The 17,271-nt window shown below is 40.4% G+C and overlaps 1 protein-coding gene across 4 annotated transcripts in view; it reads right to left on the bottom strand.

Moving 5' to 3' along the window:
- SRGAP2 (SLIT-ROBO Rho GTPase activating protein 2) overlaps nt 1–17,271 on the bottom strand; it is a 231,310-nt gene that overhangs the window by 108,127 nt on the left and 105,912 nt on the right. For all 4 annotated transcript variants that reach the window (XM_081026382.1, XM_081026383.1, XM_081026384.1 and 1 more), the window contains exon 4: nt 6,780–6,942. In XM_081026382.1, the coding sequence (XP_080882508.1) occupies nt 6,780–6,942 (163 nt within the window). The remainder of the gene's footprint in view (nt 1–6,779; nt 6,943–17,271) is intronic.

Here is a 17,271-nt window from a genome sequence, read left to right as displayed (position 1 = left end):
TAGAGAAAAGTATTAATTGAGCCTCTTACATTTCTTCCTCAGCACCCTTCTTGCCTCTCCCACTTCCTGCAGGGACTTATTTATCTGGAGCCAGATTCACCCTTGGTCACCCTCCAAGAATAAAGTAGGGAAACTACAAGGGCTTGCCTAAACAAACTGGCCTAGATGCTTCAACGCTGCTGTTGCTGGGGCAGACATTGTTTGCTACAGATAGATGGGATCTTATGGCTTCAGATGTCCTCTGTGCTCTTGGGTTTCCCCAAGATGGAAACCAATGTATGTACAGCAGTAGTTCTCACCTAGGCCCTACTCCAGAATCCTACTCAAGAATCACCTAGGCCCTACTCCAAAAAGTCTGACTCAATGCCCTGGGCTGGGGCCTTGGCACTGTATTTTTTATTGTCATTTAAAACAAAATTTATTGAAGTATAATAAATAAACAATAAAATGTACACATTTTAAGTGTACAAGTTTTGACAAATGCACACACTCATGTAACCACCACCTTAATTAAGACTGTGCATTTCCATAAGCCCGCAAGTTCCCTTGTGTCCTTTTGCTGTCAACCCCTCGCCCCCTACTCTGGCCCCAAGGCAATCACTGATTTGCTTTCTATCACTATAGAGTTTTCGTTTCTAAAATTTCATATAAATGGATTTATATAGAACGTACTCATTGTGTCTGGCTTCTTTTTATCAGTATAATGTTTTTTTACTTCATTTACAGTATTGTATCTATCAGCATTTCATTTCTTTTTATTGCTGAGTAGTATTCATATATGGATATACCACCACATGTTTTTCCATTTATCTGTTGATGGATATTTGGGTTTCCAGTTGGGCTATTATGAATAAAACTTTAGTTTCTTATGGCAGCTATAATAAATTACTGCAAACTTGATTGCTTAAAACAACACGCATGTATTCTCTTACAGTTCTGGAAGTCCAAAACCCACTTCACTAGGCCGAAACCAAGGTATCAGCCGGGCTGTGTTCCTCAGGAGGTTGTCGGGAGAATTTGTTTCCTTGCCTTTTCCAGCATCTAGAGCTGTATTCCTTGGCTGATGGCCTCTTCTCCATCTTCAAAGTCAGTGGCCCAGCATCTTCTCTCTGTAACTGTTTCCCACCGCTTCTATCACATGGCCTTCATCTCTTTAGTCTGGAATATCCCTGTACTACCTTCTTATAAAGTCATGGGTGCCTACATTCAGGGCCCACATGGATAAGCAAGTATGATATCGCTATCACCATATAAGCAAAGTCTTATATGGATGTGGTAACGTCCACAGGTTCCAGGGATTCAGACAAGGATATCTTTGGGGGGTGGGGATGGGGACCACTTTTCAGCCTACAACAAAAGCTATTATGAATATTCAGGTACAAGTCTTTGTGTAAATGTATGCTTTTATATCTCTTGGGTAAATATCTAGACATGGAATTTCTGGATCACACGATAAGTACATATTTAACTTCACAAAAAACAGCCAAACTATTTTCTAAAGTGGTTGTACCACTTTACATTCTCACCAGTAACATGAGAATCCCAGCTGTCCTCACTAACACTTGGTATCGTAGGTCTTTTTAATGTTAACCATTGTAGTGATATGCTACCTATCTAGAGATATGATACATAGTATATCTCCTAATAGTTTTAATTTGCATTTCTCTGATGATTAATGATATTAAGCATCTTTTCGTGTGCTTATTTGCCATTTACATATCTTCTTTAGTGAAGTGTCTATTAATTTTTTGCCTATTTAAAAAAATTTGGATAGTTTGTCTTCTTATCATTGAGTAATATGTACTACAAATATATTTTCCCAGTCTGTGTGGCTTGTCTTTCATTGTCTTAAGTATCTTTTCAAGAGTAAAGTCCAAGAATTGATGAAGTCCAATTTATCTTTTTTTCTTTCATAGTCCATGCTTTTTATATCCTAAGAAATCTTTGTGTATTCAAGGTCACAAAGATTTTTTTAAAAATCCCCAGTGACTCTCATGCACAGGCAAAGTGGAGAGCTACTGGTCTATTGGGAATCTGACCTAGCTTTCTCAATTTAACTTGACTTTCTGCCATAAAACCTTCGGGTAATAAAGGTAAAACAGGAGTACAGTTAACTGGAATACTGTAGAAAGAAGGATGCAATTGAGAGTCTTACGACTGCCTGAATTGACCAGCTTCCAAGCCTAAACGTGAGCAGCTGTTAAAGCTAGAAACAGTGAGTTGAAAAGCAAAGTCAGAGGTAGTTGAAGTGTGTTCCAGCTAAGTGAAAGGAGGAAGAGAGAACAAAATTGTCCTCTCCCTTCTGGGAAAAAGCACACCCAAGTTTCTTTCAGCTTAAGCTGAGAAGTGGGAAAAATTATTTCTATGCTTGGTGAGATTCTTTAGAGTATGCCTCTCCGAGATGACATGGATCTGGGAGTCAGACTTGGCAGTGTTCGGCCACCGTTTTTGAAGTCACCGCATTAACAAATGAAGGTGGCAGCAATAATATTTGCGCAAACCTTGGTTCCAACAGGAGTTAGACAGACTGAGCTTTCATTGCAGGAAAGGAGATGTCAGGAGCACCAAATGGGCTTAATTTCTCTTGGAGTCCTAGACAAAGTGGGTCTGTTTCTAAGCTGTGGACAGGAGGCTACTCTCTCCAGATGTTATATTTAGCTACAGGAATCCACCATGGCTTCATGCAAATGTAAAATACGTCCCAGCAGACACAACCACAAACCAGGGGCCCAGCAGCGAGCATCCCTTAAGGGGATTCAGTAGCATGAAGGGGCCAATTGTGCAGCAGTCACCCTGACATCCCCAAATTAGCTGAGTTAGCTGTAAGCCAGATTTTCAGCCACTTCTCACATTTAATGAGTCTTTGTTTCCCTCTTACTAGAGATTCTGCCCCAAGGGAAGACTCTGCCCTATTTCCCTCCCACCTTCCAGGTGCTTGCCCAGACACCAGGTAGAAGAAACAACCCAGTGTTAATACCTCCATACCCTTTGATGGTCTGTGTGCAAAAGAAAAGGTTAGGCTAATTCTGTAACTGAGTCAAATACCTACATTCAGTAGAAAACAGTAAGAAATCCCAGGTACCCTCTACTCTGTACACCATACCTAGAGTCCTAACAGAACATGTAGATAGAAACCTTGGGTTCTAAAGCCAGATGACTGGATTTAACTACTAGATTCACCTCTTTTTTGCTTAATCTCTGTAAGCCTGTTTCCTTAGTCATAAAACAAGGATAAGAGTACCTACCTTACAGAATTATTGTAAAGATGAAACAAGATAATGCATGTTAAGTGTTTAACACTGTACCTGGAACATAAGCGTTCAAAAAATGTTGGTTTTTATTATCATGACCTGTGCCAATGAATCAAGTTTTATAGATTAAAGAGAAGGGGACAATGACAACAACCCATGATTTTTGCCAGTGACTAATAGATTCAAATTTGCATAAATCTCAGATGAATTTTCACAGGTATCCATAGCTGAACCACAAATAAAGGTAACCTTTTTGAAGGCTGTCTCCAGAGAAATGTGAACTTTCCTTTTGCTGCTGGAACCAAATTTACAGGTAAAATCAAAGGTGTATCTATTTTACACATTTGGATTCCAGTTTGGCATCTTTTGGTTAACGGCCATTATAGATAACAGACTCTGAAACAATGCTTCATTCCTCAAGAAATTTAGTTGGTGATTGCTTAAGCTAGGCCCTTCTTCACACACCCACTTTTGTTTGTCCTTATCTCAAGGATTGCAATTTACCTATCACAATTTCACAAAGGTCACCAACAACTGGAAAGAAGCCCCCCAGCGAGGATACTCTTGTCATAATAGAATTACAGTAGATTAGGTTTCAAAAGCAGCATGGAGATTATATAGCCAAACTCTTTTTATCTTTAAGGAATTTAGGCACAGAGAGGAGAGGTAATCATCCGAGGTGTCAGGACTCCTAGCATAAATGAGCCCAAGAGCAAAGGTCACTTGGAAAAGGCCTCTGCTCTGAGAGCACAAGCAAAGCCAGGAAGCTTCTGTTCTCTTATCTGATTGCTGTATCTTAACCAGTGGGGTTCTAATTCATCATGTGCAACACACTCTAAACAAAAGAGACTGAAAAACTAAGAACTGGAAAGAGAATGCTTCTTTGCTTATTACTAGAAAGCAGAGAGGCTGACACCGAGGCAAAAGAGAATCAATCTACACTTATGATCTGTCCAGCCAGCTCCTACTTTAGAGTTCTCAGCCTGGACCCCAAGGGAGAGAGAAAAGAGATTATTCACCCCGTGGGACAGTAAACATTGTCTATTCAACAATCCCATCTATATCTATGCATATCTCTAGTCAACTATGACATAATTGATAAAAATTTATAAAGAGAAAGAGAAAGCCCTATGACCTGGACCTATATACAACAATACAACTAAACCTCACAAACATGATGTTGAATGAGAGAAACCAGACACAAAAGTGTACACACTGCATGATTCTACTTACATCAAGTATGAAACCAAGCAAAAGTAATCTCTGCTGTTAAAAAGTCAGGACAATTGTTATCCTTGGTTCGGACCCCCTTCCCAACTTCCCAGTGACTAGAAGGAAGCACAGGGGCTTCTGGGGTACTGAAATATTCTGTTTCTTGATCTAGGAGCTGCTTACCAGGTGTATTCAGTTTGTAAAAATGCTTTTAGCTGTATGCCTATGCTATGTATAATTTTCCTCAATGAAATGTAATACATAAACAGTCCTGTGAATAATTAGAAATTCTTTCTAACACCCCCAGCATAGAAATGCATGCCTTACGGTGGTCAACCCTGAGACCATGGCTAGGAATATCCTACACAGGTGGATTTTCCTTTTGGAGGGCAAATGCCCAAAGTTTGTATGGATGCCATGCGGTTAGGCCCTGAGTGAAATGTGAATGGCACTTGAGGAACCAGGAACTTTCAATGCTTTGAGAACTGGCTGCCTTCAGCATCAACACCTCTGAGATCTGAAGGGGCGATAAGACTATCTCAGCTTGGTTCTCCCCTAAACTTCTAAAGCTGGGAGAAAAGGAAGCTGAGAGATTGGGTGACATCTAGATAGTTGAACAACTCTCACAAAAGTTTTTTCTAAGATGAACAGAGAAAATGGAAAGTGAAAATGGAAGTGAAATGGAAGTGAAAACTATCAGTCTTTCTTTCTCAAGACTGTCTAAGTAGCTGTCAAGCTCAATGGAAGTGCTAGAGTGATACCTGATTACTCAAGGTTCTACCTAAATAGGTTTTAATATTTTTTAATAGAAATTGTATATATTTAAAGTAAACAACATGATTTTATATATGTATGTATGTGTATATTTATGTGTATATATAGTCAAGCTAATTAACACAACTCCTCAAATGATTGTGTGTGAAAGAGCACCTGAAATTTTCTCTCTTAACTTATTTCCAGTATTTGATACAGTATTATTAACTAGAGTCATTAATTTTAATCACATACACATGTCACCAAATTTTGCAGCTAAACAAACAAACTAGAGAAGATGCTGAAAACCATGAGAAGATGGTGAAAAGTACCCTTGCCCCTAAATTAAGTATGGCCCCAACCAGAGCACAGCCAGGCCACTAAAAATAGCCAGGGAACTCTGGGAGGAGTTATATTTCTCTTCCTTCTTTTCATCGTCAGATGATTGTACCCTTAATATCCTGTCTCTAAGACACCAGGGAAAGCCCCTTCACCGATGCAATTATGTAGATGGAAGATTCTAAATCATTTATTTTTTTCATGCTGGCATAAACAAGAAACTGAGTTCTAATTCCAGGCCTACTGATATCTGGAAAACTTCTTAACGTTAAGAACTGGAAAACTGACCAAAAGCTATGGGTGTCATTGACCACAGTCCTATTTACTAAAGTTCTTCCTCTCCCAGACTCAAATTTTAACACTGGATTTTGTCAACTGGACACCAATGAATTCCCTATGTATGAAACTAATGAAATAGCCCTTTATACCTATAACTTGTGGGAAGATTGTTTGCTTTCTGAAAAGTCTTCTGGGGATCTCAGAGCTTCGTGTTAGACATGTTATATCATGTAAAATGGTTAGGGTCTTTGCCAGAGTTTATCAAAATTTATTAATAAATAAGTCCACTGAGAGCTCAGGTTGAGAGAGCTTAGAAAAGAGGTGCCACCAAGAGACTAGTTCCACTACTGACAGGTAAGGTGAGTTTGGCATAAATTTTTAAGATTACTAATTATTTTTTTAGTTTTTCCTTGGTCAAATTTTTCAATTACACCCCCAAAATTGTGACGAACAACTGAGCTTTGGAATGCATTCAGGGAACTAAAGATAAAAATAGGTCATGATAAGCACACCCAAATTCATGAGTTCACCTTGGCCAAGATGAGAACTTGGAAAGAGAACTAAAAACATAAACATATATGAATTTGCTAAATCAATTAGAAGGAAAAAAACATGAAATGACAGTGAAGGTCCCCGAATTTTAACAGCTTCACAAATCACATACAGAAATTGACCATAGTTATTATTAATACAGGCAGATTATGAGTTACGCTGCCAATCCTTGGGTTGTACCTTGCAAATGGTTCCTTTCCCAGGCCTACTATTAATTCAGCTCAGAAAGGAAGAAAAGAATGCCAGTTCGATATTTTTCTCTCCAAGAGTGCGTTGTAGGGAATGACTAATGGCAAGCCTTTTAAGTGGGCCAATAAAATATTCTTTCTCTTACTTACAAAATTGTATCACTGTTCCACCCAAGTATCTCAATTACTAGAGATCGTTACGTACCTTTTTAAAGAGTCTTCCTGAGTCCTCGCTGACTTGAACAAATCGAGGAATGATATTATTCAGGTAGATGTCGCTCAGGGTGGTGTGGTCCCTGCTTTCCCGCTTCACCTGGTTTAAGAGGAGATTCCAGCAGTTGACTGGAGACAGAACATTCTGATCCTTCCTGCAGAAAACAGCAAGAAAACAAAAATCATTGTTGGTAAGCAGCGAGGGCCAACATCTATGACTATAGTCCACGTCACAGAAAACAAAGTGATCAAAGCCAAACCAGAAATAAAGATATCTTTCCTGAAGCCTGCACCTCTCGTTTTCTCTTTTTCTAAAATCTCGGTAGAGAATAAGGAGAAAATAAGAGTAATGAGAAGGAAAGGGAGGGGAACGGGGGGAAGAAAGAGGAGAAGCAGGAGTATCTGTTGGGCATCTAATATGTTATAGGAACTAGATGAATGCTTTGTATGCGTGATCTCATCTAAGCTCCATCATTTCATTGTAAGAAAAGAACTACCACTATCCCCATTATACTAAATATCTCTCCCAAAAGTCTTTCTTTTAGAAAAGTTTGTCTGATTAGTAAGCTTTCCCACAGCTAGTAAAGAGTCACAGAGATAGTAAAGCAGAATCAGGGACTAGAAGCACAGCTCTGTGTTATGTGACTAGTAAAACGTCTAGGCTGTATAACTGCAAAGTCAACTCCCTGAGTCACTAAGTCATTTGGTTTGTATTTAAAGACAAAAGTTACAGATTTTCTCTAGAGACAAAAATCACCAGAGCACTATAGACTAACTCCCCATGCATTTATCTTTTGTAGGAGTCCATGAAGACAACTTTGAGGGCATTTGCATGAAAAAAGTCACTAAAAAGTCTCCAGTCCCACAGAACGCATCTTGGAGGCTTTGGTTTCATTGACAGAGCCGTTACTTCAGGTCCCATATAACCGATAACACAAACCATACCTGAAACACACATATTCCAAAACCGTCTACAGCCTGAGTGGAGCAGTGAAGTGCCCAATCTAGATACTCATTTCTCATGAAAACTTTGTGATGCAAAAGATTTATTGATTATCTATCAGTCCACAGCACTAATTTAAGCAACAGTAACTTTACAACTGTAAGTCGGATCTCTTTAAGGAGCGAAACAGAAAGTAGGGGCTGCTTGTGGTACGTGTATCAAGGGCTTACTAAGCACTTGGCAGGTGGCCTATAACTCATGTTGTTTAACTTGAACCCTACAACAACCTGATGAAGTGGGCGTTATTAACTACATTCAGCAGAAGAGGGAAGTCGGACTGAGAAAGGTTAAATATCTTGTTCAAGGTCATAGAGCTAAAAAGTGGCAATGTTGGAATTTAAAACCAAGCCTTGAAACTGCAAAGAGAATGCTCTTAATCACTACAAAGAATCCCACCCTGTTCATTCTCCTTGCCTCTTCCCTCACTCCACTCAGATTCTCAATGCAAAGAAAGAGGCTTGCTTCTTGAGTCAGCAACTGCCTCCATTCAGGGCTGGAGGCTGCCCGGTACCTGTGATTTGTAGAGCACGGAATTCAACTTAGAAGGGCCTTTCCAATTCTGTAGTAAAGTAATTATTAACAGATAATCACACCATGCCTACTCTGGCTTCAGAACACACCAGATCATTAAATCATATATGTGTGTCTAATCAGCACCAAGAAGTTGCTTCAAAGCAATCAATATTAGAGTCCAAATTGAAACTGTTCTGTATCAACCTCCCTCCCCACCCCCACCCCATCCTCTGCCTCAGGTATCACACTTCTGTAGTCAAAATCCCGAACACTTATATACCAACCACTGCGGTAACATTATGTCTGCTTTCCTGCTTCACAGGAAAATTAAAATATTTCTATGGAAATACAAAACATAGACTAGTGAGAAAGAGAGATACATGTAATTGATCCATTCCTTTCAAATGTTTGGCATCTGAAAAAAGAAAAAGGAGAATAGGAAACAATCCTAAATTCAAAATAGGAAGAGAGTGGAGCAGATGTATTCAGTGACATTTGAAGTTTCCATTGCAAGAAAACTTCCAAATTGATTCCAAATCAGTTTTAGTCATAAAAAAATCTCAGAATAATCTAATTTACATTTTTATTGGGTGGCAAGATATTCATGGCAAGATATCCATGTCCTCAGGAAGCATGGAATATCTCAGGCAATTACACTTGCTTTTTAAAAGGCCAGATTTTATAAGACTTTAACTTTACAACTAGTTTCCATCTGCTTCTGAGGGTGGACATGAATTGCTGGACTCTACTGATTCTTTTCCTATAGTGCTTTACATACATAAAAATGATACTATAATTCAATTTCACAGTCGTATAGACACTTGTATCTTAAATGAACAAAGTACAGTATTAGCTTTAGTGGTTACAAAAGTGCCCGGGTCACAGTGCAGTGTGGGAGACAAAGAGAGACCTATAATAAAAAAGAATGTTAGAGGTACGAACAAAGGGCCAGCTAGCTTACACATGTACCCTACAGACTACAAGTGGAGGCAGGAGAGGTAAGACCAATCTCACACCATGTTAAAGGATACAGACCATAAATTCCAAGGGGATCCTCAAAAGAATAAATGAGTAAACACAGATAAGTTAATAAAAAGGACGGGCAGAAGTAGGAATCTTTTAAACTAAAATAACTTACCTACTTAGCACTAATAAATTTATACAGAGGGTGCCAAAAAAATGTATACACATTTTAAGAAAGGAAAAAACTATTAAGACTCAACATACCGGTAAGAAAAGATGAATACAAGTCACGTTTGACATCTGCATTTACAAGAGGTGCTCAAAGTGCATCAGCGTCCAGACACTTCTAATTACGGTGAACTATTGCTTGAGTAATGTGGACCAAAAGGTTCACTTGTACACATTTTTTTGGCATCCCTGGTATTTATTAAGAATGTCTAAGGTGTTAACAAGTACTTTCCGAATGTATTTATCTCCATTCTTACAGCATGTAGTGGGACCGCATGTATTGGTTTCAGTGAGCAGGAGCTTTTCAAGTGTGTTCTGAGAAACTCTGGAAAGTACAGAGTCATATTTCAATTTTGAATAACTGTAACACATCCATTCAAATGAGCAACCCCCGTTTATGTGCAAGGGACCCAGGTTCCCTACAAAAGACACCATCACAGTGATTCATGGGCTGCCAGGTGAACTTTGATGTATGCAAGCTTTGGAATAAAGAATCAATGCATGTGTGAAAAAGGAGAAGGGATTAAGAAGTACAAATTGCCAGTTATAAAAACAGTCATAGAAATGTAAAGTACAGCATTGGGAATATAGTCAATAACATTATAATAACAACATACGGTGCCAGACAGGAACTAGACTTATCAGGGTGATCAGTTTGTAAGTTATATAAATGTGTCAATCACTGTGTTGTACACTGAAACTAATATAATATTGTATGTCAACTGTAACGGGAAATTTAAAAATAATTAAAAAAGAATCACTGCATGCATCTGAATGTCTAAAAAATGTGCTATTGGTTAGAATGAATGTTGCTCTGCACGTTTAGCTTCTAATTCCAGCCTGTGTGCCTTCTTGGGTAAAGCTGTTCAGGTGAACACATTGATTTGACAGTCACCAAGGTCAGTTACATGCCATGAAAGGCTCAGGGGTCTATGCGGGTTCGTGGAGGACCATGGCTGAGTCGTGAGAATATACATGCTCAGCATCATTCCATTTCATTATCAACTGTTACAACACTTACTATACATTTTCAGGCTTATCCGCTTATTCAACTAATTTCTTTTTTCAACTAATATTTTTGAAGGGGAATGGGGAACAGCTACTAGGTAATGTTTGTGAGTCAACTTTAAAACAAAATTATCTTTGTAAAGTGTCTAAATCAATTTAAAACTATCTCAAGATTACAACAACTCATCTGTGTGAATCCGTAGTTTCTTGACACTGGGCAACCCAAATCAGAACCAGAAATAAATAGATGCTGAAACTGATATAATACTCCAAGTCTGACTCATAATCCCGATTTCAATATTTTGGGTTCATGCACAATCTTATTGTTTTCACTGATAGACTCTGTAATAAGTATTCTTTATAAATTTCCACTTTAAAAGAAGATTTACACCAGTAAAACACTGCTTTGATCTGTTGCACATATGGGGGTTCTATGCAAGATTTTTATTTTTCAAAAGGAATGTATGGCTTTAAAAAATAGTATTAGACTCTGTTGTCTGTTTCTGCTAAACGTTCTTACTGCCATTTTTCATATAATAGTTTTCGTTCTTTGAGTTTGTATCCTTTCTCAGACATATCATTCCTTTCAACTGAGGTGTTTTTAATTCATTTATTTATTTGGTTGGGCAGGGCAAGGTAAAAGGCATGTGGTAGGAGGGAACACAAATGTGCTGTAGTGACAATTTTCCCGCCAACACAAACAAAGATGAAGCACACGCCAGGCTGGAAAATAAGCGAGTCAACTAGACGTGATTTCATGGGGAGCAATATTAAGGTTCTGCTAGAGTGGTTTCCTGCTTTAGCAGCTTTGCAGCCTTATTTTATTTGGGGCCGCTGGAGCCAGGGGAACTTTGTTTGGTTACAATATTGAAATCTGCCTTTATGTCTTTTCCATCTATCATTTGTTTGTACAGTTTCTTTACTTTCCCCACCCTCAGAGTCTTAGATTGTGTAATACTTGGGCATTTAAAGAAAAAGGTCTACATCCCTTAGGAATGTGCGGAACTGCTGCAAACCTCCTCAAACAAATCCCTAAAAAGCAGACAAAATATCCAAAAGTGTTTTCCTTACTTAAGATTTTTTTTCAGGAGGAAGATCAAAAAAATATCATACTGTACTTGAGAGGGAATGACCCTGGAGTCCAAAAAAAGGCGGTCCAGAAAGTCACAAGCCGGCTCTGCACCCACGAAAGAGGTTATCGTTATAAATGCGCAGAAAGAAATCAACCTGCACAGCTCAATCATTAGCTTCAAATACATTAGCCCAGTTTTTCTCTTCAACTTAGGCTAGTTACGGACATTCAACAAACTTAGCAACGAAGGCTCAAAGGGATTTCTCTAAAATATCTAGGGTGAAGGCCTCCATAAAGGTCCATGGTGGCCTCTATATTACACTTCTTTTTTTCCCATATCCCTTCTGTTCAGTTTCAGCTGTCTCACCTATAAAATGGACACACGCCCTGTCGGTGTACATCTAGCTCCCTAAAGATCTTCAAAGCATCATTGTAAAATCCTGGAAGCTCTCCTGGCCTAAGGTGCCATTTAATTAATAATTGCTATGTTCACAGCTCTCTAGATGGGACGCATGACCCAAGCTTGGCATTACTGGGTGGCTTGAGCTTCTGCACTGCTCTACTGAAGAATGTTTCCTTTTAGACCAACAGTTTTTGACTTGCCCACCACATCGGGCTCTTGTTATGTGGCTCAAATGAGACGCTGGATGCAAAAGAATTACATCAACAGTAAAGCACTATACAAATGTGAAGAAATATTATTATTTTTATTTCCAAACAAACTAGGACTCAGCTTTCATCAACTTCCAACATGCTCCTCACCAGGACCTGGGCCAAGGCCAAGAGCACAGCCTGCTGAAAATGCACAGCCCTTGGCAAATCATGGTCGGGAGAAGACAGCAGCAACAGGCAATTAACCCAGCAGCTGTGGTCTCGGGAAGACGTGAGGGAGATACCAACGGGAGAGCAGAATTTAATCTTCCACTGTCCTTCCCCTGAGGGACAAGGTGGAATAAACGCTCGGTCCTGCATTCCACATAAGGAACTGTGTGCTGAGGTAGACGGGGGAAGCCAGAGCGAGCGCAGAGAGCCAGACCCGAGGTGCTCTAGCAACTTCCGCTGAGCCCCCTTCTCAGAATTCCTATCTAACCCACCAGTCTGTATATAGAGATGGCAAATATCAACATATCTAAGAGACTACCATTTCTCACTTTTAAAAATAGACACATATGTGATGACAGGCAAAACCCAAAATAAGCTAATGACACCAATCAATACATGTTCTTGAGCATCCAACTATAAGGAGGATTTTAAAAAGGTACATGCATAGTAAAAGGGATCGTTTAGTGATGGCTGGACAGGGAACCAGGGACAAGGGGGAGTCTGGATTTTTAAACCTAAATTCCCTCCTGGCACCTTGATTAAAATGAAATGAACTGAGGCAGCCAAAGAGATTATTTTATTCAGATGAGTGTTATTAGCCTTTCTGGCTTATTTTCTCTATTATGCATTTTGCTGATGCTGACAGAAGCAGACGGGCTGGATGGAGAGGCAAAGCTGCCGCGGATTTATGGTTTGACAGTGCCATGCATAAAATCAGACCCTTGCTGACCCAGATAAGCCAGAGGATGGATTGGATTTGCTGGGGAAGATGTTAAAAGAAGGGGGGGAGGATCACCAAGGTGGAAACTGACTTGAAAAAGATTCTGCCTGTAGTGGTGGCTGCTGGTTGTGTGACCCAGTAGTACAGTGGCAGCCTGGAGGCATCTTTCAAAGACAGTCAGGAAGGCGGGCAGGGAGGGGGCAAGCACACTTCTCTAGGCTTATCACATCTCAGGCTGCTGCTCTGCCAGCAATGAGATCAGAGATAAGGAGAGTTCTGAGACAGAAAGAGAAAAGGGACAAAGGCAGAAATGTATATTCTATGTATGGAGAAACGAGCTTTCAAGTTTTCAGGGACAAGTTTATACCACAAATTGTCTTCAGTAGCCTGGACAGATGATTAGAAAGGATTCAAGCGGTGGTGCACCCATCTTACTCAAAATAGTCTAAGTTGTCCCCTATAATCAGGTTTGGGGGAAGAACTATATGGCAATGGAATTCTTGTGGCTCTGGGTTAGTTCCAAGGAGCCCAGCCACACCCTTGGAATAATGGCATGTCCAAGAGTTGGGAGCTTAGGAATCTGCTTTGAAGTTGAGAACTGGAGCAGCACCATGTCTGACATTTTAATAATTATTTCCTGAATGATTGTAGGACCAAGGTTCCTCTGGGTTAGGTCAGAGATTGGGAGTGGTTCCCAAATCTGAGCCATTGTAGGCTCTAACTGGAAATGTCTCCGTCAATTTATGTCAAGTGAGAGGCCGTCTTCCTTCAACCACCCCATTCCACTCCATGTTCGTGGCAGAGAAAGGAGGTAGGAGGTTCTTCAAATCAGCTTTGAAGAACTGAGGGCCCCGTGAGACCACACATAGCAGGATGGGGTGGGGTGGAGTCTACTCAAAATTTGAATTTCTGCCATCCAGATTTCTTGCCTAGATTTCTGACATGTTATTGTGCAGGTACCTTCTCTGAGTCCCTGATCTCTAAAGTCTTCTTATTTCTCATTCATTTGACTAAGATTAATTGAGTATCTACTGTGTGCCTGGCACTGTTCTGGGATCTAGGGATAAACAACATCCTTGTTTCTGACCTGTTTGCAGATCTCTGGATCCAAGACATGGCTTTACTGCTCCTAGACTGTTCATCAGCCATAACCCACATCTTATCCTGGTCTCAGTACTTGTGTGTACATTGGTTTGAATGACCCCTTGTGAAACCCTGATTTGGCGGACTTAGAAGACCCACCTACCTGCCCACCAGCCTTCTCTATGGCTTCTGCAGACCTGGGACCTTCCCTTCGTTTACACCCATGTCTTGCCACGAGCATTCTCAGAACCATAGGGAGGTATCAACTAAACCCTCCTTCTGTACTCTGGGTACGCCCTAAATACTAGAGAACAAACACTGCACTCCACCTCAATATGACCCACAAGACTAAGGGCCTAGAAATTCACTTATTTATTAAATTTCCCCCTAAAAGCCCCTCAAAATAGGCTGTCATCATATGAAAAGGTCTGGGCTGGCTAATTCACTTAATTAAAATAAAACATCATAGCAAGAACGAAAGACGTAACAAAGGTATGACTGATGACTGAGGGGGAAAAAGTAATATACGTTTCTCAATTTAAAGATTTATAACCATCTATATTAACAGTTGGGTCCACCTATTTCATAGAACAATCTACGAACAACTCTGAATTATATCTTCAGTTTCTTCTCCTCTCATTAGTTAAGATATCGTAGGAAATCCCGTAAGTAATTACAGCACATAACAAACATACAGAGAAAAAAAATATACACAGATGTGTTAGCAGATTTTTTAAATGAATGAAATCTTGGGAGATGACTGAGACAGACAGTCTGGCTCACCCCTGGTAGTTCATGCTAGAGAAATAAATACCTGTCTGTGCCAAACTGGAATGACGTCACTCAGAAATCCACACTTATCTTGAAAGCAGTAATCACTGCCTTGGGAGCAGGCTGCTCCCTGGCACCAGGCACAAGCTGAGGAGCTTGATCTGTAGGCAGCAACAGCTCCCGCCTGGCAAACGACAGGCAAGCACGCCGAGCACCAAACAGCTGCTTCAGCAGGGTACTCCCTAAGATTCACACCTCCCCCTCCGGAATACCTATTAATGGGACAATGAGTCCTCTTACATGGCTCACTGTAATGAGGAAGGAGAAATAAAGTAATATGGCTTAATTCTGTGAAACTATAGAGCTAAATGGAATGAAGTCTAAATAGTCATCAGACCAGCCACATGCCATGCATCGGTATTAGCTCTCATGTGTCATTTTGATATTTATCCTGCCTTACTGGAAGGGAGTCTCTTGCGGACAGGGTACATTTTTGAATATTCGATGAACATCTATCACCAAGAATGGGTGGGTACTTAATCAGTATTGACTAATGACAGACGCCACAGCCACAGAAATCCTGTAAGTGCTGAGCACAGTAAAACAATTCATTTAATGAATAGTTAATATCTTCAGCTTCTATTAATCTTGCCTAATCAAATGCTGCCACATGTATCTGGGTGGCTCAATTTTTATGCCCATTGGCTTGTGTGCTCTATATTACAGCATGTCATTAACCACATTGATGGTAAAATGTTAAAGGGTTGGGTGGAATAAGAGCTGCCCTGGTCAATTTCCAGGTTAGTAGGTTAGTGAGTGCTACAGGTCTGTAAAGAACATGGATAATTGATGATACCCCACTCCACACCAGTGAGGTAGTCCTCGATAGAAAGCACCCTGAATCATGCTTTCAACCTAGAGTCTAGTCTTAGTTCTGCCACTCACTAGGTCGGCCACAGATGCACGCTGGGCCTCAAAACTTCTTTTTTTTCCCCCGAGGAGTTGAACCGGCAACCTTGTGGTTGAGAGCCCGTGCTCCAACCAACTGAGCCATCCAGGAGGCAGCTCAGCTCAAGGTGCCGTGTTCAATCTTAATTGCAGGGGGCCATCCCTTTCAAGACTCGAGGAGTTGAACCGGCAACCTTGTGGTTGAGAGCCCACTGGCCCATGTGGGAATCGAACCGGCAGCCTTCGGAGTTAGGAGCGTGGAGCTCTAACCACCTGAGCCACTGGGCCGGCCCGGCCTCAAAACTTCTTCATCTGCTTAAATATATAAATGAAGACAGCAGACCTTCCCTGCCTAACTCACATGGCTTTTATGAAGATCAAGTCAAACAAGGTGATAAAAAACTTCATAAACACTGACGTGTTCTACACCTGCATATCAGTATTATCATCATTTATGATTGTCATAACTATTATTATTACTTGATAGTCCACATAATGTATTTATACCCACACAAAAAGTGGCTAGAGTCATGGCTGAAAAGACAAACATGTACCCAAATTCCCAGGCCTTATTACTCAAGTTTGCAATGAACTTGTTTTATAAATTTTGTACTTCATCAGTGCACTAAGTAGGAATACATTTTGTTGCTATTGACTTATCACCTGGAAATTTCTAAACTCAGTGAATCTCCTGTGCCCAACTTAGGAGAGGCTGTAAAAGGAAAGACTTTTAATGTGCTAAGAAAAAAGCTGGAGGGAACAAAAAATAGAATCATGGAATTTCAGATCTTGCGGGGACTTTCAAGATGGTTTAGAGTCTAGACCAAACTTGCCATTTTCTAAGTGGGGAAATTGAGGTTCAGGGAGCCTGCGGTCACACAGATAGTGGGGGAGCAAGGCAAGAACCCAGGTCTCCTGACCAGCAATCATTTTCTTATTTCACTGTGGTTGTTGAATTTCAACCAAAAAGCCCTTAGCATCTGTAAAGCCCTGGTACTGAAAGTTAATGGGCAATGCTCGACTGTCCAAGCCTCAGAGCACAGAGCTATTCTAAGACAACACATAACAGGAATACCAAGGGTCCATGAACCCAGAGGGAGCAAAACTGCCGGTGCCTGACCTGAATGCATGTTGACACACTATATGTGGTTACACAGGAAAGGCAAGTGAATGAGAAAAGCAGTTCTGAATCCTACCCTGTTCTAATTTGGGACTGGTTCTGGACACCTACTGGAGGGCTGGGCCACACCCCTGCTACTCTGTGGAAGACCCTTCAGTTCCTTCACTCTGTTCTGTGGCCTCAGTTAACTCTTTCTCTGCCTTCACAAGGGCCATAATAGATAAAATACTAT

Source organism: Rhinolophus hipposideros (genome assembly GCF_964194185.1).
Source record: "Rhinolophus hipposideros genome assembly, chromosome: 19".
In the NCBI taxonomy this organism is placed as follows: domain Eukaryota; kingdom Metazoa; phylum Chordata; class Mammalia; order Chiroptera; family Rhinolophidae; genus Rhinolophus; species Rhinolophus hipposideros.
This window is presented reverse-complemented; position numbering and strand designations above follow the sequence as displayed.